Genomic DNA, 26451 nt, shown 5'->3' with positions numbered 1-26451 from the left:
TTAACTCAAATGGATCAAAGGCTTAAATCTTTTAAGACCTGAAATCACAAAACTCCTAGAAGAAAACGTAGGAAAAAAGTTCAACATTGGTCTAGGAAATAACTTTTTGGACGTGAACCCAAAAGCACAGGCAACACAAGCAAAACTAAACAAATAGGATTACATCAAACTAAAAAGCTTCTGCACGGCCGGGCGCGGTGGCTCACGCTTGTAATCCCAGCACTTTGGGAGGCCGAGGCGGGCGGATCACGAGGTCAGGAGATCGAGACCACGGTGAAACCCCGTCTCTACTAAAAATACAAAAAATTAGCCGGGCGTGGTGGCGGGCGCCTGTAGTCCCAGCTACTCGGAGAGGCTGAGGCAGGAGAATGGCGTGAACCCGGGAGGCGGAGCTTGCAGTGAGCCGAGATCGCGCCACTGCACTCCAGCCTGGGTGACAGAGCGAGACTCCGTCTCAAAAAAAAAAAAAAAAAGCTTCTGCAAGGGAGAGGAAAAAAAAATGAAAAGACAGCCTACCGAGTGGGAGAAAATGGTTGCAAACCATAGATCTAATGAGGGGTCACTATCCAAAATACACTCATACAACTGAATAGCAAAAAACCCCAAAACCCACAAATAACAAAACCAAATCAAAACCCCCCAAAAACCTGATAAAACCTGAGCAAAGGATGCATATAAACATTTCTCCAAAGCAAGCATGCAAATGCCCAACAGTTATACAAGATGTTCAACATCACTGATCACCAGGGAAATGAAACTCAAAACCACAGGGAACTATCACCTTGCACCTGTTAGAATGGCTATTATGAAAAACACAAAAGGTGAGTGTTGGCAAAGGTGTGGAGAAAAGGGAACCCACACCGTTTTCCTCACACGCGGTTGGTGGAAATGGAAATTGGCACAGCCATTATGGAAAGCAGTAGGGAAGCTCCTCAAAAAATTAAAAATAGGACTTCCATATGATCCAGTAATCCTACAACTGGGTACACACCTAAAGGAACTAAGTCACCACTTCAAAGAGACATCTGCATTCCCATGTTCATTTCAGCACTAGTCACAATAGCCAAGATACAGCATCAACCTAATGGATAATGAAAATGTGGTATACGGGGCCAGGTGCGGTGGCTCACACCTGTAATCCTAGCACATTGGGAGGCCGGGGCAGGCAGATCACTTGAGGTCGGGAGTTTGAAACCAGCCTGGCCAACATGGTGAAACCCTGTCTCTACTAAAAATACAAAAATTAGTCAGGCATAATGGCACATGCCTGTAATTTCAGCTACTTGGGAGGCTGAGGCCAGAGAATCGCTTGAACCCAGGAGGCCAAAGTTGCAGTGAGCTGAGATCACGCTGCTGCACTCCAGCATGGGAGACAAGAGACTCCATCTCAAAAAAAAGAAAAAAAAAAAAAAAAAAGAGAATGAATGAACCTGACCTGGCCCGTGGGACGCCTGCCACAGCCGGGAGAGGGAGGGAGGGAGGGTGCTGGCATCTTCCTATACACTCTATTCAATCTTATAGGGATGCAGGTGCCTGGGTAATTTGGACACCCACTGACACCAAGCCCATCATCAGTGCAGTTCTTGATACTGAAGCCCCTGAGCGCCTTCAATGACAGGACCTTCCCTCCTTCCGTTCTCCAGCTCTCCCTCCCTCCCCTGCCAATGCAGGTAGTGCGACAGGGAGCCAAGGCAGTCACCTGACCAAGTTGAAGGAAACCAACCCGCCCCAAAGTTAAGGTAAATCTTGGCGGATGTATGCTAAGGCCTGGGCAATTTTTTACGAAGGAGGCAAAGGTGATTCGAATCAGTTCGCTTAATTATTTTTGTAAAAGAATAGTATATTTTAGATCTTTATCGAATGAGTTCTGAATTATGAATGCTTTCAAAAAATCTATTTTGAAACAATTATACACTTACAGACAAGTTACAAGAACACACTTCACCCGCATAAACCTCCTCAAGTTCTCCAGTGGTTAACATTCCACGTCCTGGGCGCTCTCTCTCTCTGGGGGTGGAGGGAATGAATCCTTCTTCCTTATTCATTGAGCTAAGTAGCCTTCTTTAAGAGGTAAAGAAAAGGTATAGACCTCAGTTTACCACCAAAGCTCCTTTTTTTTTTGAGACAGAGGCTTGTTCTTTTGCCCAGGCTGGAGTGCAATGGCGCAATCTCAGCTCACTGCAACCTCCCCCCACCGGGCTGAAGTGATTGTCCTGCCTCAGCCTCCTGAGTAGCTGGGATTACAGGCAACTGCCACTAAACCTGGCTAATTTTTGTATTTTTAGTAGAGACAGGGTTTTCGCAACGTTGGTCAGGCTGGTCTCGAACTCCTGACCTCAGGTGATCCACCCGCCTCAGCCTCCCAAAGTGCTGGCATTACAGGTGTGAGCCACCGTGCCCGGCCAAGCTGGTCTTTCAAAATAAACATTCACTGTTACTCTAAACAAAATATAAAAAATGAATTTTATTTATACATTTCAATACATTAAAGTTTGTTCCTTATACCTTTAAAAATGAGATTCCCTGAAAGACAGCTGTTTAGTCATTCTATACATTAGCAGTTCTCAACCTGCACTGTAAAGTCCACAAGTTCATACGTAACACTGAGCACTAGGCATCCTGCAGTATTTTAAGTGTATTTTCAATTGCACTGTAATAAATTTCAAAAAACCCCCTATATATTTAAAAGCAATTCTGAATTCATAGCTTTTAATCAAGATGTACTCATTTACTATTTATACTAAGTTACAATTACTATCTAACAGCCCATATATGTTGGGTTTTTGTTTCTGTTTTTGCGAGTTTCACTCTTGTTCCCAGGCTGGAGTGCAATGGCACGATCTCCGCTCACTGCAACATCCGCTTCCCAGGTTCAAGCGATTCTCCTGCCTCAGCCTCCCGAGTAGCTGGGATTACAGGTGCCTGCCACCATGCCCAGCTAATTTTTATATTTTTAGTAGAGACGGGGTTTTGCCATGTTGGCCAGGCTGGACTCGAACTCCTGACCTCAAGTGATCTGCCCGCCTCAACCTCCCAAAGTGCTGGGATTACAGGCGCGAGCCACCGTGCCCAGCCCCGTATGTTGTTAAAATGAAGACTCACAGGCAATCTGCCATATACTAAATGCAAACCGTAGCTAATAATTTAAGTCATAAATATACTATATAGCAAAGAGAGGTATTTTTGTTTTAATAATAAAATATAAAAATGGGCTTGTTTATAGAAATTCATCTTCTGCAGAAAAATCAGCTTCAATTCTCTACCTCAAACAAGGGTTACTGCGTACATAATGAAATTAGGTAGTACCACTGTCGTGATCATTTTTCCCAATCTTAGTAGCTGTATCCATAATTAATTCCTATTCACATCACTTACATGCTACTCAAATGTGGGCCACTCACAGGTGGCCAGGGATCCTCTTGGTCTGTGAGGTCAGGGGCTTGCATCAGAATGCAAATCAACCGTTGTGTGAAGCACAATTTAATTCAACTGACATTTTTTTCTTCATATTAAGACCTTCTTGAGAAAGGAAGCAGTGTGTTGATTTATACCTTAGCCCAAGATCCTTATTTCACTATCAAGCTACACATCCAGCAGAACTGATCTGTTACGTCCCAGTCACCACCCAGCAGACACTCTTATTAAAAAGCTCCTTAACAAAGGGAAGACTTTCACTTAATTCACTCTTCTCTTAGTACCTGTCACCTTATTTGTCCTCTAAATTCAGAACCTGCGAGAAGACATAGGGTTTGAATCTGGCCTCAGGTCGAATGATGTTGCTGAATGCAGGGTTAGGAAGTCTGTAGGGATGACGCAGTCTCCGTGCTGCTTCCGCAGTTACTTTCTGCATTCAGTTGTTCATGGTGCTTGCGCGTGCTTCAAAGCTTAAACCATTAGTTTAGGGATATGAACAGATACTGATGACTTCACATCACGATTTCCAAACACAAACTGCCATAGGGTCGAGCTAAAACAAAATTTGAGGCCAGGCACGGGGGCTCACACCTATAATCCCTGTGTTTGGGAGGCCAAGGCAAGAGGATCACTTGAGGCCAGGAGTTCAAGCCCAGCCTGTATAACATATGGAGATCTTGTCTCTACTGCTTGTGGTCCTAGCTAGCCGCGAGGCTGAGGCAAAAGGATTGCTTCGTTCCAGGAATTTGATGCTGCGTAACTATGATCGTGCCACTGCACTCTGGCCTGGGTGACAGAGAGAGCCTGTCTCTCTCTTAAAAAGTAAATAAATAATATCTGAAAGCGCCACAAACGGGGCGTTTTACACAGGAGTGGCATCACCAGCACCTGTGCCCATCTGCCCAACACGACCACTGTGAAGAGGACAGTGACTGCTGGACAGATGAGTTTCGGACATATATAACTTCTCAATGTCTATTCTGTATTCACATCTTAGTGGCTTTTTTCAACAATCAAAGGTAAGATTTAAATCGAGTCTGTAGCATTTGAGAGAGAAAAGCAAAATTGAAGGGCTGAGAAAACAATAAACATTTGGGTATCTGCAACACACGCTGGTATCTAAGGGACATTTCTGCTTCCTCCTAGAATCAGTTTTCCATACTTAGTGAGTGGTGTGTGTTTGTTTCTCTCACTAGATAAATGTTAATTCTTTGCAGGCAGTAACTATATTTTCTTCATGTTTACATCTCCAAATCCTTGCAAGCAAGTAGCACCTATTAACAGTCAAATAACTACTGTTTGGTGACCTCAGAATTGTTTAAGAAAGTACATTTACAATTTGGAACTGGTGAGGAGATGAATACCCTCAACTGTGTGAGAATGTTACATGAATGATGAAAAGCACTTGTCTGCATTACAGTGTACATAAGGCCATAGCCACAGGGCTTATGTCGACGGACTTTGCCAAAGTTCAACTGCAACCCAAATACTTAAAACAGTATCAAGAATCACATTTAAGCTGGGTGCGGTGGCTCACGCCTGTAATCCCAGCACTTTGGGAGGCCGAGGTGGGTGGATCACCTGAGGTCAGGAGTTCAAGACCAGCCTTGCCAACATTGTGAAACCCACCTCTACTAAAATAAAAAAATTAGCCAGGCGTGGTGGCGTGCGCCTGTAGTCCCAGCTATTAGGGAGGCTGAGGCAGGAGAATCGCTTGAAACTAGGAGGTGGAGGTTGCAGTGAGCTGAGATTACAGGACACTGCACTCCACCCTGGGTGACAGAGCAAGACTCCATCTCAAAAAAAGAATCACATTTAAGGGATGGTTTTTCAAACTTTTAACCAATATTTTAAAAAGGTAAAAACCTCATCAATTTCTTTATAACTGCACCCTCTAGTGGCCTATTTTATCTATTTTTTTTTTTTTTTGACAGTCTCACTCTCTAGCCCAGGCTGGAGGACAGTGGTACGATCTTGGCTCACTGCGGCCTCTACTTCCAAGGTTCAAGCAATTCTTGTGCCTCAGCCGCCTCAGTAGCTGCTATTACCAGCATGTGCCATCATGCCTGGCTAATTTTTGTATTTTTAGTAGAGACAGGGTTTTGCCCAGGCTGGTTTTAAATTCCTGGCCTCAAGTGATCCGCCCGCCTTGGCCTCGCAAAGTGCTGGGATTACAGGGGTGAGCCATCATGCTCGGCCATATCTATTAAAAATTTTTAAGACAATCACACACACTAACCTCACTGCTTAGAGAACCCTGTCCAGTGTGCCTGACCCCTTTTCCCTCCCTGCTTCTCCTCTCACCCCCAAGATATAGTTATTTGAAAATGGCTTGAACTACAAACAATAAAACCTTAAATCAAAAAATTCTCTCAAAATATAATACATTAACAGACAATGATATAGCTCTACCAAACGTTCACACGCAGGCAACAGAATAAGCCTTTGGGTTTACAAAGGACATTTTACAGTCAAAGGGCCACCTGCCCTCCTCCTTTCCCTGACTACATTCTCAGGGAAGCTTTTCCTTGCAGACACTTTGTTGCAAGGTCAGCTCTCTCTCTCAGCACGTTGGCTTCGTGGGCGCTTCTGTGGGCCTGTGCGTTCTTTAGCAAGAAGTGGCTGATGAAAAGCTTCAAACCCTCACGTAACATCCCCAGCTTTGGGTTGTCAGATACTCTGGAAAGGAATCGTATAAACACATGTCAGGGCTGAGCTGGCCTCTCCTAGACTCAATCCTGGGTATCTCGCATAGTGAGACATAACCAGTTTCTTTTAAAAATAGAATTCTCAATTAAGAACTTCTTAACATATTTTATTATTAACAATCATTGTTAGTTTGCTAGTAGACATTTCTGTTCCCCAGATCTAATGCATATTAGCTTAAAAATAAAACCGAAAAGATTAAGCTACACATATAGTACAACCTTGTGTTTCTAAATCAACACAAGTGAAAACAATCTCTTCATTTCTCTTCCATGTCTCATCAGAAAGGGTGGGGCACATACCTTGTGAAAATTAAACTGAGGTCTTCAACTTCTGTTTCCACTAATAGGATACTTAATACTTTTCGTAAAAAATGGACTCTGGGTTTGTCCAATTCACTGAATTCAACTACCTAATGGTCAGGACATAGAGAAAAATAAAGTTACACTGATTTAGCCAACTTTTTCAACGATCTATAAATATAGTTAATTAGAGTAAAAATTAATCTCCCCCTTTCCCCACTCTACCCCGGATTTAAGAAGCTATTTCCAGAGCTAAGAAGTGAACACCTGTTGGCAAGGATGTGGGCCTTGGGAATCCCTATACACTGCTGGCAGAGGTGTGGCCAGCCACAGCCACCGTTGAGAACAACTCAGCAGTGTAAGTGGAACTCCCGGGGCATACACCTTATGAATCAGAAATTCAGTATCTAGAACTGAACCATAAGTTACCTCCATTCCCAAAAGTACCCATCGCCTAATTAAAACTATATATATATAAACTTTACTTCTAGAAGACTAATCCATATATAATCTCTCTCCTAGAAAACTATCAAAAAATCAGAAATAACTTAAACACGGATCAGTAGGATAAATAAATATGTAAACTGAGGCATATGTATACAGTAGGATGCTACCCAGAACAGACTCACGGGCGCCACCGTGGACCCACTGCAATGTTAGCTGAATGTCAGCGAGCTAGAGGAGGGGACTAAACGCATGGTGAATGGAATGCTACCCACAGGGAGGTCTGCAGCCAAACACCATCACAGGCGCTTGCAGACCCAAGGACGCGGTAAGACCACAAAAGCATGGCAGAAACACAGAGAAACTCGGAATGAGAGCAGCCCGGGGGGGCGGGGGGGCATCTCTAAAGCTCTACACCTGAGGGTGTGCTCCTGCCACGCTCTCCCGCTCATCGGTGGTGGCATCCATGCTGTTCCAGGATGAGCGCGATGCCTGGGCGAGCAAAAGGCAAGGCAGGGGGGCGGAGGGGGAGCAACGCCTCCTCCATGAGCTAAGTTATTCCAGTTGTCAGGATTTGGCGTAAGGCTCGGCTCATTTTCAGTACAGTGGCCAAACCTGGACACCACACAGCAAGGGATGCAGGGTGAACTGGAGCAGGCATGCTGATGAACTGCACAGGACACACAGAAACACACAGGAAGCTGTGGCTGCGGATGTCTTGTGGGTCTGGGCCACTGCAGTCAACGACCCTCAACTATCTCTGCTTTTCACTTCCCTTTGCCCCCCAGGCGCTCCAAATTTTTTTAGGCTATTCAGAGTCTGCTGGTCCCATCATCCAAGCCTTACAGGCCCACGTCGAACCCCAACTCCATCTCATAAGATGTCTAGGTTTCAGCTAGGCACGGTGGCTCACGCCTGGAATATTAGCACTTTGGGAGGCTAAGGAGAGCAGATCACAAGGTCAGGAGTTCCAGACCAGCCTGGGCAACATGGTGAAATCCCGTCTCTACTAAAAATACAAAAATTAGCTGGGCGTGGTGGCATGAGCCTGTAATCCCAGCTACTTGGGAGGCTGAGGCAAGAGAATTGCTTGAATCCGGGAGGCAGAGGTTGCAGAGATTGCACCACTGCACTCCAGCCTAGGCGACAGCAACACTCCATCTTAGGGAAAAAAAAAAAAGATGTCTATGTTTCATGGTCCACTGCAAAGTCACAAAACACAGCAGGGCAGGAGAAAGCCTACAGTTTTAAAACATCTCACATCAAAGTGAGCAAACTCACCTCACCTCTATGGAGACCAGGCCCTACTTCGTCCACCCTTCTCCTCACTAACAGTGACCAGTTCAGGATTTTATAATTAGGACCAGCAAATTAACCTCAAACTCCAAAACGGTTTCATTCAGATTAGCAAAAGAACTGCAGCGGTGCGTTCATTTACCAGATCAATCTGTAGCGCATGTTAGTCTGGCGGTTTTCTGTGCTGGCTAGGATAACGCGAGCACTTTTCAGATGAATCAGAATCGAAGAAAATACGCTGGTAAAACAGGACCTGATGTAAACAATTACACTCCCATTCCCATTGCTTTCGATATTTTCACATGTTACACAAACCTTTAAGATGGAAAGGGAAAGCGATTTTGTCTTCAACAAGTGGGCCACCAGATGAACCAAATTAGAGAAATTCATAGCTGGCAAGTTTTCCAAGTCCCGAAATTTGTCCCATATGCTGAACTGGAAAGTCATCTAGTATCATAGTCAAAAGGAGAAAAAAGGTAAACGGCCACAAATTATTACAATACATCACTAAGAACATAACCTAAAGTTATTTTCTTATTATCTTATTTTTAATATTCTAAACACCAAGACTTTTAGTGGTGTTCTCACTGTTCTTTCCTATAGAGCATAGTCCCAAACAGCTTCACAAGAATCTCTTTCTGGTGCAGTTTTTCCCCCCAAATCAGCAGATACCAACAGAACATTCTAAGGAAAAGGCCACAGCGAGGGGCATCAGAACAGACGGGTGCGCTGTAAACCGATGAGGTGATCCTGCTGGCCTGGCCACACTGCCTGCATCTGTGGCAGATGCAGGCGACATGAGGACACAGTGGACCCTTGACACTCCCCTCTAGTCCTCCCACTTCCGCTCCCAGTGAACGTGGCCTGGCAGCCAGCGTGGACCAGGCGACAGGGATATCAGGGGCCTCCTGACTTGAGGAACTCCTTTGCAGGTGGGTTGAGCCAGGCAGCATGTGTAGAAAAAACAGTAGAGTGGATGTAACTGGTGCCTCCGCACTAAGCTACCTGAAATCTCCTTTCATATTCACAGAATTTGCTAGCCAGGAAAGCATAGAAGGGATTGTAAGTTTTCTCTTGAAGGCAGCAATCAATGAGAACGTGAATGATTTCTCTCTCCTGCTGATCCTTAAGTCCAAGCCTAGAAAACAGAACAGCAATGACTGGAACATCACTCCACTTCTAAAGTTTAATAGCTGATACCTTTCAGGGGAACACCTTCCCGCCTGGAAGGGTCTGGTTAGAGGCGAGCCATGTAAAGGAAGCGGAGGCAGAGGCAGCGGCAGCGGCAGACACCACCTAGGGGGCCAGAGCCGTCACAACCTCTCTGGTCCTCAGCTTCTCCTACAATGTGGCAAAATGTCAGAGGAGACAAGACCATCTAGGGTCCCCCACCAGCTGCAAAAGTCAACAGCTGTGCCTGGCTGACAATAAACTGACTCAATCTTGTGTGCCCTTAGAGCTGGTTCTTGCTATGGTAATGACTTCACATTTTCTTTTCTTTTTTTCTTTTTTTTTTTTTTTGAGACAGTCTTGCTCTGTCACTCAGGCTGGAGTGCAGTGATGTGACCTTGGCTCACTACAACCTTCACCTCTCAGGTTCAGGCAATTCTTGTGCTTCAGCCTCCCGAGTAGCTAGGATTACAGGTGCCACCACCACCCCCAGCTAATTTTTGTATTTTTAGTAGAGATGGGGTTTCGCCATGTTGGCCAGGCTGCTCTCAAACTCCTGACCTCAGGTGATCCGCTCACCTTGGCCTCCCAAAGTGCCGGGATTACAAGCATGAGCCACAGTGCCCGCCGTCATTTGTAAAACTTGAGTTAGAGCTCACACACAGTAAAACCTATCCTTTGTAGTGTAGAGTCCTGTGAGTGTGGGTAAGCCCATACAGTCAGGTCACCACCGGCAATGCTGAAACAGAACTCTCCATCACCCGCGAGAACTGGGCCTGTGAGCCACCCTTGCCGTGGGACACTGCTGATCTGCTTCTGTCCCTCTAGTTTTGCCTCTGCCTCTGTCACATAGATTTGGAGCAGGGTGGCTTCCTGCACGGCAGAATACACTCAAGAGTCGCCGTGCTGTTGGGGCCTTGGGAGTTTGCCCCTCGTGATGCCAAGTAGTGAGTATCCCTTAGATGGCGTCTCATGATTTATCCTTTCCCCAACTGAGGGGCATGTGGGCTGCTTCCAGTTTCTGGTGAGATCTGAATACGGCTGAGGCTGCCGCCTCTGCACAGAGGCAGACACTCTGTACCTCAGGAGAGAAGCACCAGCTCCACTGCAAACAGCACAGCCCCACGGAGAGCACTCAGGTGAAGGTGGCGCAGGCAGCCCAAAGAACCAACTGAGTTCTGGCTGCGCTGATTATCAATTCATGTTGATTAAAAGCTCAGATTCATAACTCATGATTTTGATGAATAACAATGGGAAAAACTATTGTTTAATACACGTAGTTTGATAGGCCAACATTTTCAAAACATGAAGTCAACCAGAGGAAAAATACAAGAAGTCCTTCCGAGTACAAAGGATAAGCTAGACCCGTTGACTAGAGAGTAAGAGCTCTCCTCAAAAGAGCCCTTTAAGAGACAAAGGGTAACTAGGGGGACGGGATGTTTTCAGCAAAACAGCAAGGCCACAGAGAGGCAAAGGAAGCCCAGGACTTCCACTTCAACTAGGCACCCCAGTTTAGAAAATAAAACCCTAATTATCAGAATCCTAAAAAGAACCATGTTCTCCCTGTATTTCATCCTAGTTTGAAACAAATAAAAGAATATGTATTAACATTACACTGTTTAGAAGTACCTCATAAAACTACACAGGTACATTTAAATTTTTTTTTTTTTTAAATGAGATGGGGTCTCAGTATGTTGCCCAGGCTGGTCTTGAACTCCTGGGCTAAAGTGATCCTCCTGTCTCAGCCTTCTAAGTAGCTGGGTTTATAGGATCTTTAAAATCTGATTACAACTAATTACAGAAACTATACCAGGAAGTTTTAAATGAAGAATCAGAATAGCTTTATTATGAAGATTTATGTATTTTTAAGCAATTCATGACAACCAACAGCCACTGACAAGGTTATCTGATACTTTCAGTCAAAACTCCCCAGTCTCCAGCCTGAGCAACATGGCAAGACCCTGTCTCAAAAAAAAAAAAAAACCCCAAACCCCCAATCTTATGATATATAATCATAAAATGTTGTAGCAAGGAACGACTAGAGGCAAATGAATAGGAACAAGATGGCTAACCCGGAGATGCGCAAATCCAACAGCGTGAGCGGATGGTCACAAGAACAGCCCAGTCCTCCCTAAGCAGCATCAGACTCAGTCGCCCAAAACTCAAAAAGGAAATCAACTTCCTCATTTTACAACATCTCATTAATAGGTCAAAATGTGCACACAAATGCTTACTTCAGAAGCTTTTCAAAAGCATCCAAAAAATCTTCACTTGTCATTATTGTGCAGAATATGTTTCTCCGGATGTCCGTGTTCATCCTCTGCTTCCGGGCAAGTTCTAGCATCTTTGAGCTGACCTGGAAGCACGATGAATGGACAAATCATACGCACGTCTCCATGCAAACTGCTTCCCGAGAGATGCCATACCGTACTTCAGTGTCACTGAACAGAACTGTGAGGTCTATGTGGGCGGATAAGCGTCGGCACCAAGTCCACTCTCGGGCAATGCCCCTCTGTGCAAGGGGAACACACAGTGAAGCCACAGCCGCTGGGGGAGGAAACACTCATGTGGGAGGCTTCTCGGCCGCGGTCCAACCTCAGGGCAAGTGACAATGAAAAAAACAGAACCAGTCACTGGCAGAGCCTGGGGAACCGTGACCACCATGAGTGACACAGAATCTGGGACAGGGAAGGACATGAGGGGATAACGAGGGAAGTCTGGATGAAAAATGGACTTGAATTTCCACAATGTGAGATCCACAGCCTGTAGCCTAGAATGCACAGCCCAGGGGGGCAGCCTGAGGGGTCTCAGCAACGGGCTCCTGCCCCGTGAGCGTTCAGGTCCTCATGCACTCCCCTGCCCCGTGCCATTCAACTTTTAGATCTTTTAAACTCCAATAAAAAGATACAACATAAATGGAATAATTATATCACAAGGTAACATTAATAGCAATTTCTATAAGGCCTCCAAATAAACCTTGTACATTTCAGTGACCATTCAAGAACATTGAGAGAGCTGCTCCAGGTAAAGCTGGGACCACACACCACACGGCGGGGTGCCACTGCCTGCCAGCCTTGAGCATGGGTGTCCCTACCGTCCCCGCAAGCTGCTTCTGCAGGTGTGTATGGTGACTGTTGTCGATCATTGGGGCCCCACTCCAGGCGGACCCCACAATCCACCAGCGACCCGTCTGCTCCGCATTCAAGACGCTGTCCCAGGAGACGCGAAGCTGAGTCTCAGAACCTGAGCTGGCGTTGCGGACCTGATGAAGAGAGAAGAGCTAATGAAATGCTTTTAATTGGTTCATATTCCGTCCTTCCATCACTGGTGGCTTTTTGTTTTTGACCATGACACTTTTGGTGCATGAATACTGGAATGGGTCACTGGCAATTGGGACGGTTAGCCTGTTTGGAAAAATGCCAAAACTAGCGGTAAGCTCAGTGTTTTGTGTTTGAGAGTCCATCACCCCAAACAGCTGTGTTTGGAAAGCTGTCCCAACAGGGGAGAGTGACAGAGCTGCCTCAGGCTCAGGGGCAGGTGAGCACATGCCTGGAAGAGCCTGGGTCAACGAAGATTTGGACTTGAGATGACAGAGGCTGAAAGACTCACTCCGACAGGGAGGATGCCCGGCCTCCATCCTGGCTGCATGTCAGAGAGAGTCAAAGGACCTACGTCATCCCGATTTCCTTGGTCCGGGTGGGGACTTGGCCTTCTCTGAAAGCATCGGATGATCCAATGGTGCAGCCCAAGTTTAGCGCCCGGGATGAGGCAAAGAGGACGCTCGCCCAACGTGGGCTTCCCCACGCACAGACATTCTGCAGGAGCGCGCCCAGACCACTAGGGGAGCCCCCGAGGAAAACTGAGCCGCGTTCACTCTGCCTCTGAGCACTCTCACTCACCAGACACCACCCTGACTTGCAGGTCTGTTTCTTGATTTTCATGACAGGCTCATGCGGACAGGCTCATTGCTCAAGCTCTGAGCAAAGCAGAATTTAAAGTTCCTTGACTCACCAAAGCTCTCTGCAGTTTCCTCAGCTTCTCCACAGGCTCGGGGTCATAGCCTGGAATTTTGCGCATGTCATTGTTCTTCAGCGCCAACATCGTCTCTAGCATAAACCGAATCTTCAAGAAAAACGAAAAAATTGAAAGTCCATCATTTCAAACAGTCTAAACGGCCCATTCAAGTTGGCAAGAAATCTACCACACCTGATGCACATGGCCACCACTGCCACGATACAAAGTCAGGACTGCCTTTAGGTAGAGACAGTCTAAACCAGTCTCAGCCGCTTACTCAGGGCTACATAACACTTCAAAATAGAAATGTGTCCCCCAACGTCAAGTGGGAACCCAAACTCCCCAGAGATCTCACTTTTCCCTTCTGCTCGCCACACACCTCACCCTTCTGCACCGTCCACGCCTCCTCGGCCGCCCCAGCCCCTACTGCGCTCCTGCTCCCACCCTGGCCCCCGGCGACCTGCTCTGGACATCCTCTCTCCTACCACCGGCCTTGTAATTTTTTTAACTTTAAAACTGGAAGTAATGTCATACTTACAGAAAAGTTGCAAGAACAGCACAAAGAATTCCCACATACCCTCTGAGATGTCCCCAAATGTCAACTTCTTATTGATACAGAATTCACACACCATAAAACTCACTCATGTGAGGTATATAATTATGTGGCTTTTAATACTTTCAGAGTTGTGCAACTATCACCACAATCAATTTCAGAACTTTCTCATCACCCCGGAAGAGAAACTCCCAGCCCATTAACAACCATTCCCCATTTCCCCAACTCCCCAGCCAGCTCCCCAGCCCTAGGCGGCCACTAATGTACTTTCTGTCTCTTCTCCATTTGAAACCACCATTGAACCCGCTGCTCCCATTCCCTTCTCCAGCTCCCTCCTCTTCAGACAGGCTTCTCTGGGGACCAGGAAAAGCCAGTCAGGACCGCCATCACAATTCAGCCCAAAACGCAAATCCCTTCCTCCTCTTGCTGGTCCTCGGCATCCCACACGGGCGTGAATTCTTCCTGGGGACACTAGGGTTCCCCGGCTCCTGGGACCATCCTCATTTCCTTCTCACCTGCCAGCTCTCCCTCCTGCCTGCAGCTAAATGTCAGTGCTCCTTAACCTGAAGGTCCTCTTCACAGCCCACCTGCTGCCAGGCAAGTCCACCCACTTCCATGGCTCCCAGGACCCCCTCTACGAGAGCAGCCCTGAATCCCTTCAGCCCACTCTGTTCACAGCTAACCCAGTCTTTCAAAAACGGAGGTGCCTGTCCTTCTAAATCCCCACCTCCTCCTGCACGGTCCCCTGTGCCCCTGATGGGTGACCCTGAGCCCTCCTTCCCTTCAACTCAATCCACATGAGGTCTGGTCACTTCTGACGCCCGTGTCCACGCCCGTTGCTATGATCCCGACATTTGCCACCACCTACTCCCCAGCTCCGGCAGAACTCTTCCCGACTTCGACCACCTCATGCCTCTTTCTGCCTTGGAGTCAAAGTGACTATCAGAAGGAAAACTCTAACCTGTCATTCACCTCCTGGGACCCTTCAGATGCCTCTAGGATAAAACCCTCAATTCCCTGCAGTAATTAACAAGGGGCCAGAGACCCGGACTCTGCCTTTTTCTTGTGTGACACCCTCTCCAGGCTCTCAAACTAACCCTTTTCGGGTTCTTCCCCAAATGGCTTCCCAGGAACACACGGTTCCACGCATCTCATCATCTGAACAGCACACAAGGTGGGAGCTGTGATCAGTCCCTGTTTTACAGAGGGGGAAACTGAGGCTCGGAAGACCCAGGTTATGCTGCTGTCAAGTGGCAGAGCCCAAAGTCCAACCCAGGCTGACCCTAGAGCCCCATGTCCTGTGTCCTCCTCCGTAAGTATTTTTTGAATGGATGAATATTAAATAAATCAATTTTTAAATTCATAAAATATTTTTCTGAGTTCTTAGTAAAGGAATAAGGTCCATTCACATATTAAAGCCACAAAATGGGATGAGACAGAAGGAACAGAAAACACTAGGAAAGCAAGTGTAATATTTACCCCAGATACTGATTTTTAGGTTCTGGCCAGTTTGTGAGCTTTAGGGACTTAGGAAGCAGATCAAGCGTCGCACGCATACCCTGGTCTGGTCCTGAAACTCGCTGCCTGCCCCACTGGCTTTGGTCTGGGCTTCCGTGATCAGTTCCTTAAGTGATAAAGCATCATCTTTCCTCAATGAAAAACCCACATTTTTCAGCATTAACAAGATCAGTTCAATATCTTTTTCGGTGAAAGTTCCAATCAGTTTTTTCAAAATGTCGAAGATGAGGAGAGACTGTACCACATGGAAGTTGTATAAATGGGCAATGACGGTGAACAGGTTGTCACATTCTTTCCCTTCGCTTCCATGTTGATAGACGGCATCGAACTTCCTCACCACTGCCTCCAGAAAGTGGGCACCGACCTGAAAGAACCACACAGAAAAATCATTATGTTATTCCTAGAAACCTTCCTTTCTCCTTCAACACACAGAACTGGCACTTTCTAAATTAACAAAGTGTCCACAAGGCAGGACATTCCAACAAGACAACCCTCGGCAACCCAGAGCAGCCGACAAGAGTGCCCCAGCCTGGACGCAAGGGCACCTTCCTCTTGTTAAAATCAACATCGAAGGGGCATTGTTTGGCCAGCAGCCGTTCTGACTCCTTGGAAAAACAAAACTGTTAAAAATGATGTTAAAAACACACCTATGTCTCTCAAAATGTTCCACTACTGGCCGGGCGTGGTGGCTCACACCTGTAATCCCAGCAATTTAGGAGGCGGAGGTGGGCGGATCACAAGGTCAGGAGATATCAAGACCATCCTGGCTAACATGGTGAAACCCCATGTCTACCAAAAATACAAAAAAAAAATTAGCTGGGCGTGGTGGTGTGCACCTGTAATCCCAGCACTTTTGGGAGGCTGAGGCGGGTGGATCACAAGGTCAGGCGATCAAGACCATCCTGGCTAACACGGTGAAACCCCATGTCTACTAAAAATACAAAAAATTAGCCGGGCGTGGTGGCAGGTGCTTGTAATCCCAGCTACTTGGGAGGCTGAGGCAGGAGAATCGCTTGAACGCAGGAGGTGGAGGTTGCAGTGAGCTGAGATTGTGCCACTGTACTCCAGCCTGGGAGACAGAGCAAGACTCTGTGTAAAAAAAAAAAAAAGTTCCACTATCTAACAATACTCATTTCTTAAAAGATTTTTTTGCAGATTTTTACCCCAAATCCATTGCTTACAAGGAAGCAATACAAGTGATTTCTAAAACAGATAAACACAACACATTCTGAATATCAGAGGTTGCCAAATAGACAGGTACTTAATAATCTCTGGGGGCTCCAGGTGGCATGGAGGAGACGCCCTACTTTCCCAGGGCTGAGTCTCTGGCACTAAGGTAGTTTGTGAATACACTCACTTGGCTCAGCCAGTGGTTTGAGGGGCACCGGGTCCTGATGGGGACCAGCAGGTAAACCAGACACTGCCCTGAGGGGTGGAACTGGGGCCAGGAACTGCCAGGCCTGGTGGAGCTAAAAAAGGCCTAAGTGTTTTCCTTGTGCTGTTCTGGTACATTTTATCCCGAATTCCTTAACTGTGGACTGAAGGAGAAGACCTGCATGTGGGTCTGTGTGGTCTTCAGCAAGTTCCTGGAACCCTGTTTTTTTCACTGTGGAAAACAGAGATAAGAAACTTGAAGGCAGAAACAGTCGTTTTCAATCTTGCTGGCAACACTATCATGTCGTCATTTTCTCTCAAATCTCAACTTAAGCTGGGACTGGAGGGAGAAGGTGGAAGCAGGGACATGGTGGTGACACAGAGTGACCCCCACAGCCCAGCCAGGAGACGATGGCCTAAATAACGCAGCTGCGCTGGACCAGGGATGAAGGGCCTTGGTAACACAGCAACGCTTGGCAGTGCATGACACCGGCTGTAAAAGCTGACGGGTCTGTGGTCTAGGTAACCGGGAACTATGTGAGGGGCAGCAAGCTAGTGGGGCTGGACAAAACCAGCTCAGGGGTTGTTAAGCTTCAACAGGGGCCATCCAGACAGGACTGGATGGAGATGTAAGGGTGTCAGTGAAAATCGCAGGCAAGCCTGAGATCCACCAGACAGGCTTGAGTGTACTGGGGAAGTACACAGACATCATTGCTGGACTGCAAAAAACTCAACGCTAGAAGAATCCAGAGAAAGGCAACAGACTGGCAGGAGGCCACGGTGACCTCTTGGAGGCCAGCTCTGATGGACCGGATATACACTTCAGTTTTTAAAGACCTGAGAGTTAACCAAGCCAACCTGCAGTTTCCAATTCAAGCCCCTTCAATGAAGATAAACTGGAAGACATATTCTATTATGGCTACCATGTTATATTCAAATATAATTTTTAAAAGTAAATTAGAATTCTGCAGACATCAATAAAAATTCAGGCATAAAACATATTCAAGTATGTTTTCTTTTTCTTTTTTCTTTTTTTTTCTTGAGACGGAGTCTTGCTCTGTCGCCCAGGCTGGAGTGCAGTGGCGTGATCTCGGCTCACTGCAAGCTCCGCCTGCTGGGTTCACGCCATTCTCCTGCCTCAGCCTCCTGAGTAGCTGGGACTACAGGCACCCGCCACCACGCCTGGCTAATTTCTTGTATTTTTAGTAGAAATGGGGTTTCACCATGTTAGCCAGGATGGTCTCAATCTCCTGACCTCATGATCCACCCGCCTCGGCCTCCCAAAGTGCTGGGATTACAGGCGTGAGCCACCGCACCCAGCCATATGTTTTCAATTATGTATATTACATCAAAATTTCTCAAAATTCTAAATCTGAAGTTCCATTTAACATCTTCAAAATAAAATATAACACCACGACATTTAAGAATATAAGTAAAATTCACGTTGGTAAAGTTATTCAAGCACATCCTGTATGTTAACTCTGACGTGGAAATTTTAACACCAATCTACATAGATTGGGTTTTTGAGTTTTAAAGGACTTACAGGAGCAATTCAGCAGCGGACACCATGGTCTTTAACACAGAATGTTTTTCTCGGTACAGCACTGAAAGCAGCTGAATGAAGCCAGCACCCTGAAAGCTCATCACACGCTGGCAGAAGTTTCCGTGGATGTCATTAACTAAAGTACTGTAATGACTTCCCTTCGGAACAAGTCATTTCATTGTCCTTCATGCAATTAGCAAAGGTTTAAACGAAAGTAGGCCCAATAATCTCATGTTTTCTAATCAAGTAAATTCCTGATGTGCTGTGGATGGTCAGGGTCTATGGCTTTTCCTGTAACTCACTGATATACTGCCTGTACCAAGATCATTCTGATGATTAAATCAGCTGAAGCATACCAGTGTCCTCTAGGAGGAGAGGGAGGTACCAAGAAAGTCACAGAATGGCCCTGATTATGGTAATCACAGGGCCCAGGAATGGCACCCAGTGATTCCATCACTTTGTAATGACAAGAAAACAGACTCCCACGTTCTCATATATGAAAATGAGGAGAGCTCTTAGAAATAAAAAATAAACAACAAGAGGGTTCCCAAAGCAGCTGGTGCAAATTTTCATATCTGAGATGACCCATGTAGCTGAGAAGAGTCCCGCACTCAGACGCTCAGGCCTGTGCCCCTCTCTCCGGCCCTCAGCTTCCTAATGCCCCACAGGCCTTTCAAAAAGCTGCCACCATGCGACTACTGCTAGACATGGAAAAATGGGGATCAGAACATTATTCAGCAACAGCAAAGAAACCTGCAGTAGTAGGAAAAGCCAGCCAGAGGAAGAGCAGAATTTCAACCCGAAAATCTCCTTCTGTACATAAATAATGAGCCTTCAATGAGCGCTTACTGTGGGCAGCTCTTTCCTATGCCTATTACATTAACTAACTCGTTGACCTTAACAACTGGACACAGGAAGACTCGGAGGCACAAGCTCATCTAAGTGATACAGACTGTGTGCAGTACAGCATGTTCTGCACTCAGGCAGCGTCTCCACCCACCCCACACCGCCTTCAGCACAGAAGCCCCAGTGACAAGAAGGCTAATTCATTTTGGCAAATCTGTGCATCTTAAAGCAAGCTTTGGAGAGCCCTACTCGGTAAGACTCTAAATAACTGTTAAGATTATAATTGAGAGAAAGTAGTATAAAAATGAAATGAATGTGACTAGCATTGCAGCAGAAACATGCGGCCTAGGAGCCCAGAAAACAAGTCCTGTGTACTTTCAACAAGACACGTGATCTCGGGAATTTCACGTAGCGCTTCAGCGGCTTTGCCTGCTGCACTGCAAAGCAGGCTTCAGTAAATGTCTGCCCTGATCTCACCGGGACGCTCTGGGATCAAAGGTGAGGAGGAGACAAAGTATGTAAACGCACACCAGGGTATTAGACTTTTAGGGATGCCGTACTGCTGTGGCCTATTTTTTGGAGTAGAGCTGTCAGAAGGCAAAAAACTAAGAGAACCACCATCAAAAGAGACTGTATCATTTAAAGATCCAAATGGGTTAAACACTGCATTTGCATGTAAATACTGTATCGTGGGAAAACTAAGCCTCACTGACCCAACCATCCGTTCACAAACCTCAAAACAATCTCCTTTAATTGGACGGATTTCCTTCGACACATCTGAAATCAACTACCTTGGGGGAACTGGGATATTGACTGGGAGGGTTGTGACTTTCCTGTATTCAATTAAGAGAGAACAGGCCCAGAAGAGGGCAGTGACTGTGGAACCAGAGCCATCACCAAAGAGGCTCGCTGACTTTAACCACCAGGGTCTTGGAGCAAGAAGAATACGAAAGGGACGTGGGGGTGGGGCAGACATTTACTTAGCACCTGTCGGGTGCCAGATGCTTTCTGTACACTGTTCAGTTCAATCCCGACAAAAGCCCACTTCACTGATGAGAAAGGGCCACGACACAGAAAGGGCACCAGGCCTCCCTGAACATGTCCGGGCAGCTCCACGCCCCAGTGCTCTCACATCTCCCATCAATACCAACACCTCAGTAGTGAGACCACACCAACCATTATCTTCCAAACATCTGAAATAAATCAGTGTTAAGGGAGACGTGCAAAGGAAATAAAGGCACGTCTGAGATGTCAGTCGAGAAGAAAATTAACTAACATAAAAGACACGCTAGGCTGGACAGAGCAGGGCTGGGCACGGCAGCTCCCGCCTGTAATCCCAGCACTTTGGGACGCCAAGGCAGGAGGATCACTGGAGCCCAGGAATTTGACACCAGCCTGGGCAACAGACTGAGACTCCACTTCTGCCCCCGCCAAAACAATTAGCCAGGCCTGGTGGTGTGCGCCTGCAGGCCCAGCTACTCTGGAGGATGAGGTGGGAGGATCACTTGAGCCTGCAGCTGTGATCGTGCCACTGCACTCCAGCCTAGACAACAGAGCGAGACCCTGTCTCAAAAAAAAAAAAAAAAAAAGGACAAAACAAAAAAGCAAAGTTAAGCAAAATCAAGTACTTCCTGAATGCTCTTTACAACTACATGACATAGACAATGTAGTATTGATTCAGAACAAAAAGGAATTAACACAAGAACCACCCACAGCACACAATTATGCACTTATCAAGCCTATCATTAAAATAATCACCATGAGACACTAGTGACAGCCTGGAGAAAAGGTGCAACTGTACCTCGATTCCAACTGTGTGGTGAAGGATGCTGACTAAGAGAACATGCTCCATCATCAGTCTGCTGGGCATGGCCGAGGCAGTGACGCATGCACCCATGAGGGCAGAGGTCAGGGTGTCATTCATGTCCTTTCTGCTGTGGGCCATGTACAGCTCCTCCAGCTGCCCACTGATGGAAGCCATGTTGGGTTCACTCAACCTGCAGAGAATTGTAAAGACAGAGAGCAACAATGTCTCCAATTAGGAATTTTCAGTTCAATTTTAAAAAATTAAAGTTATCCATACCAACAATATATTCTATTTTTATGTATACTTTTGGCCCCTTAACTATTCTTATGTTGCCCCAATAACCCAGCATATATTATTCATAACCACACAATATTCTGGAATCCCAAAACAATGTAATTGCTGTCTTCACAAGATGAAATGTGGCCACATTGAGGCATACCCCAGATTAAGTCTACAGACACATACCTGAGGATACTCCCCTAAATATCCTGACCTGATATCCCACAGGCAGGGTCCAGCCTTAGGACGTGTTGTTAGAAAAAATGCTAACGTTTTATTTCTTGGGTGGCACAAAAATTCTTAGTTCCTAACACTAGAAAAGGCTACTCTGTTTGAACAGGTAGTGGGGGAAGACTACATATACATGTATGTGGAAGGTTATTCACTGCGCACCTGTGCTAATACTGAACTCAACATTAAAAGAGAGGTTTATAGTAAATTCCCAGGATAATAGGAAACAAAAAGCAATACAAGGGGGAAGGGGGTGGGTAAGGCCACGGAGGCGCAGCAAGGGAGACATGGTGGTGAGTTTTATCTCAATTACAGTGGTGGTGACTCGAATCTTCATGTGATAAAACTACACAGAATTGCCCCAGCGTGGTGACTCATGCCTGTAATCCCAGCACTTTGGGAGGCCGAGGCAGGCGGATCACCCGAGGTCGGGAGTTTGAGACCAGCCTGACCTACATGGAGAAACCCTGTCTCTACTAAAAATACAAAACTAGTTGGTGTGGTGGCGCTTGCCTGTAATCCCAGCTACTCAGGAGGCTGAGGGAGGAGAATTGCTTGAACCCGGGAGGTGGAGGCAGAGGTTGCGGTGAGCCGAGATCGCGCCATTGCGCTCCAGCAAGAGCAAAAACTCCATCTCAAACAAACAAAACAAAAAAAAACCCTACACAGAATCACATGCACACACGCATCCTCAAAACCAAAGAGCTGATGGGCATGCATAACTGACAAAGCCCCACCTGCATGGTTTCCAGTTTTTTAAATGTTCTGTTCTTAAAGTGGGTAACGACAAAATGCAGACATGAGCAATGAGTAAGGGGGATGGAAGACCACGTGAATGTGTTTCTGCAGAGAGGGGACATAGGCCAGTCCTTCCAACACTGTCCTTAGACGGACGAAGAACCTCTGCCCCTTGCCTTCCTGCTTCTCAGAATAACAATGTGAGCATTTGGGCTGCTCTCAAACCCTGAAGGGATTCAAAGTAGCCAACAGTCGGGTATGCTCTCCTGCTCGAGGTATGGGTCTCATGGGTCTCGGTGCATCAAGACAAGAACAGAAAGGATCCAATCGACTGTCCCCATCACTTCCATTTGAATTGCTGGGATAATTCCTAGATTTTAGAAAATAGACAACCTCTTTAAGTGATACAGTGTAACAATACTGCAAGGTCACCTGTTAAGTAGACCTTTTACATGTTTCTTCAGCCTTTCTAGTTCTTCCTTTTTCTTGAAGTCCACTGTCTCCTCAGCTCGCCTCACATGAGGTGGGATGTACTTTTCACCACTTCCACAAAGACTCTGCTTGAAAAGAGAAATAAATTACAAAAAATTTACACTGACCAAATCCTGTTTTTTTTTCTTTGCCATATGTGCATTTAATATTAAATTTCCAAGAACTGGTGGAAGCTGCTACTGATCATTGCTGCTTAGATACATCAGATTTACTGAGTGCTTAGTATATGGGTAAACATTCCACTCACTAGGCTGTGCCTGTCATTATTTCCATTAATGCTATTAATAATACATTTCATCATCTCGTTTTCCCCCATGTAGCTCTTCAGACCCAGCTGTGCACCTCTGGTATCTGCTCAACTCCAACAGAGCCCTATCTACTGCGCTTTTGCTCGGCCTTAATTTACTGCAGGCACAGTAGCATACAAACACCTCAATTAAACATACTGCTAGTTTTGGAGGAAAAGTGCCCTAAAAATAATTTCAAACTTGTTTAAAAGTAATATCTAAGTTTATATGATAAAAATCAAAACCGGCCGGGCACGGTGGCTCATGTCCGTAATCCCAGCATTTTGGGAGGCTGAGGCAGGCGGATCACGAGGTCAGGAGACCGAGACCATCCTGGCTAACACAGTGAAACCCCGTCTTTACTGAAAATACAAAAAATTAGCCGGGCATGGTGGCGGGCACCTATAGACCCAGTTACTTGGGAGGCTGAGGCAGGAGAATGGCGTGAATCTGGGAGGCGGAGCTTGCAGTGAGCGGAGATTGCGCCAGTGCACTCCAGCCTAGGCGACAGTGCGAGACTCAGTCTCGAAAAAAAAAAAAAAAAATTAAACCAACTCACTGCTATTTCCTAAATTATCAAGGAGGGTGGTGGTGGTTGCAAATAATTAAGCACACAAACATTTGCAAGGCACGATCCTCACTGCTAGGTAGTTTAAACCTGGTTCAACAAAGAATATTCGTATACATAGAAGCTGAATATTTATATACACAGAACTAGTGCGATGTGGGAAGAAGGAAATGCAGGCAATTCCACACAGCTGCCTCCAACCAGGAGCTACATGCAAAGCAACGCTGAGATAAAACATGCAAGATGACAGCCCTTGAAGGCCTTGATTGCTACGTCCTAGATTCTGAACTTTATTATTTTTTTTTCTTTGAAACAGAGTCTCGCTCTCTCGCCCAGGCTGGAGTGCAGTGGCGCGATCTCGGCTCACTGCAACCTCTGCCTCCCTGTTTCAAGCCTCAGCCTCCCAAGTAGCTGGCATTACAGGCGCCTGCCACCACGCCCGGCTATTTTTTGTATTTTTAGTAATGACGGGGTTTCACCACGTTAGCCAGGCTGGTCTCAAACACCTGACCTCAAATGATCTGCCCCGCCTCAGCCTCCCAAAGTGCTGGGATTACAGGCGTGAACTTTATCTTTAATTCAGTGTTGGACTTTATTTAAGGGAGTGCTGTAAATTAGCTTCGGGTTTTAGAAAATTCACTCTAAAAGTCGGGCACGGCGGATGTCCTCGGATACTTGAAAGAGGCCTGAACAGATGAGGTGGGGTTAACAGGGTTAGAGACCTGGGATGGTAAACACAGAATGAAGATGCTGCACCGTGGAAATGGCCCTTAAGTCCTCGGGATAAAAATGTCTCTATATTGCTTTTCTCCTAAATTTTACATTATGAAAATTTAAAAACATGAAAGAAGACCGAACAGAGTAACGTACTCGATTTACTCACATTCAGCTGAAACCACCATTATCAAGACACCAAGTCTGTGTCATTCCTGCCTCAAGCCCCATTCCCTGCCCCGTTATTTTGAAGGAAATCCCAGAGGGCCTAGAGAGTGTTCACACGATACCTTATCCGTTATGTCACCGTCCTCCGAGGAATTTTCACTCTTTTCTTCATCTTCTGCAAAACGGACTCTCTTCCCCCTCCTTTTCTCCTGCGCTCCCTTTCCCTTTTCTTCCCCCTGTTCCTGTTCTGTATCCTCGTCGTCGTCCTCGCTCTGCGCTTCTGCTTCTGCTTCCTGCGCCTTCTTTTCTTTTTCTACGTCCTCCTCCTCCTCCTCCTCACTTTCGTCCTGGGAGTCACTCTCTAAGTCACTTTCGGGGAGTGTCTGTCCGGCATCTTCCTCCTCCTCACCACTGCTGTCGTACAAGCCGCTATTTTTCCCAGACTCCAGGGCTCCCAGAATATAGTCAAGACCGTCGCGTGCAAAGCTCAGCGGCACAGAGCTGCTGCCGTCCTTCTTTTTGCGCTTGTTCAAGCCGAGACAACGCTCCAGCTTTCGGATCTCTCGGTCCTCCTCCTCGTTGGCCGCTAGAAGCGCCCGTTTCCGGGCAGCGGCGGTGGCGGCTGCGGAGGGTCTGGTCTTTGCGGTGGGGACCGTGGCCTTGGCCTTGACCAGGGACGGCCGCGGCTTCTTGGGAGGCGAGGGGTCCCGACTAGGGGCTGGGCGGGCGCGCTCCTCCGTGTTCCGCCGGGGACCGCTCGCTTCTTCGGCTCTGCTTCGGCCTCCCGGGCTGGGACCCTGGTCGGGGCCCGCCGTCCTCTGCAGCCGGCGTGCTTTCCGCAGGTGCCGCTTCTCCTTCCTCAGTTCCTTGCGGCTTTTTCTCCCTCCCGGGCGAAAGCTCACCGGGGCGCCGCGCCTCTCGCAACCCCCGGGAGCCTCGCCCTCCGAAGTCGCGTGCACGAACTCCTCCACCGCTAGCTTGAGCCTCTTCAGGGCCTTCTCCCCACCGCCACCAGGACCGCGGCGCGGCCCGCGCCCGCCTCTGCGCTTCATGCGGACCACGCGTCCCTGGGAGCAGCCCGGGCCGACCCCTCCGTTCTCCTGGACGCCGCCATCTTTCGGGACGCGTGGTCGCACGACTTCCGGCAGAGGCGGGACTTCCGGGGAAAGCGGCGGCTGCGCGGGGCTGGCGGGCGGCGCCCCCTGCTGGCCGGAGGGCGACAGCGCACAGAGCTGCGCCGAGCCGGGCGCGGGGGCAGCCGGGCAGGTGGCGCCCGGTGCAGGCGCGCCCGCGGGTGGGTGCCGCGTGGACGTCAGGCTCGCGATGCGCATGGAGGTGCCTTCACGTTTAGAAGGGAAATCCGGCCGGGCGCGGTGGTTCAGGCCTGTAATCCCAGCACTTTGGGTAGGCCGAGACGGGTGGACCACCTGAGGTCAGGAGTTCGAGACCATCCTGGCCAACCTGGTGAAACCCCCGTCTCTACAAAAATTATCTGAGCGTGGTGGCACGAGCCTGTAATCCCAGCTACTCGGAGGCTGAGGCAGGAGAATCGCTTGAACCACGGAGGCGGAGATTGCAGTGAGCCGAGATTGCGCCATTGCACTCCAGCCTGGGCGACAGAGCGAGACTCCAAAGGGAAATCCTCGCGGATGATGGAGGGGAGACTCCGCGCGGGCCGGCGCGGTGCCGGAGGTTGGCGGCGGCGACGCTGGGATGCGCGGGCCCCGGGTTCGTGTCCGCCCGGTACCCAGGAATGCGACCTTATTTGGAAATAGGGCCTTTGCAGATGTGGTCGAGAGGAGGCCTCGTGGGTTAGGGCTGGCCCCAGAGCCAGCGTTCTCCTGAGAAGCAGGCTGTGGATACGGACCGGGGAGACGCCTGTGGCCCCCAGGTGGCCGAGGACCCTGGAGGAGCCGGCCCTGCCCAGGCTGGGTTTGGACGCTGGGCCCCGACCAGGGGCAGAGCGTTTGAGGTTCCTCTTTACTGG

General features: G+C 47.6%; 1 protein-coding gene across 1 annotated transcript; it reads right to left on the bottom strand.

The window, feature by feature from the left end:
* Positions 1–498: 498 nt before the first annotated feature.
* On the bottom strand, positions 499–25795 carry NOM1 (nucleolar protein with MIF4G domain 1). The gene is made up of 11 exons (XM_058445011.1): positions 24587–25795; positions 22668–22795; positions 20982–21177; positions 15458–15781; positions 13344–13454; positions 12427–12594; positions 11567–11688; positions 9168–9300; positions 8478–8609; positions 6423–6532; positions 499–6093 (listed from the first exon to the last, which is right to left on the bottom strand). Exons 1-11 carry the CDS (start codon positions 25793–25795, stop codon positions 5919–5921), a joined length of 2808 nt encoding a protein of 935 aa, XP_058300994.1. The 3' UTR covers positions 499–5918.
* Between the last annotated feature and the right edge of the window lie 656 nt (positions 25796–26451).

Source organism: Hylobates moloch, unplaced genomic scaffold (genome assembly GCF_009828535.3).
Source record: "Hylobates moloch isolate HMO894 unplaced genomic scaffold, HMol_V3 SCAFFOLD_1, whole genome shotgun sequence".
Lineage (NCBI taxonomy): Eukaryota > Metazoa > Chordata > Mammalia > Primates > Hylobatidae > Hylobates > Hylobates moloch.
The sequence above is the reverse complement of the archived record's forward strand: the minus strand, read 5'-3'. Positions and strand labels throughout refer to the sequence as shown.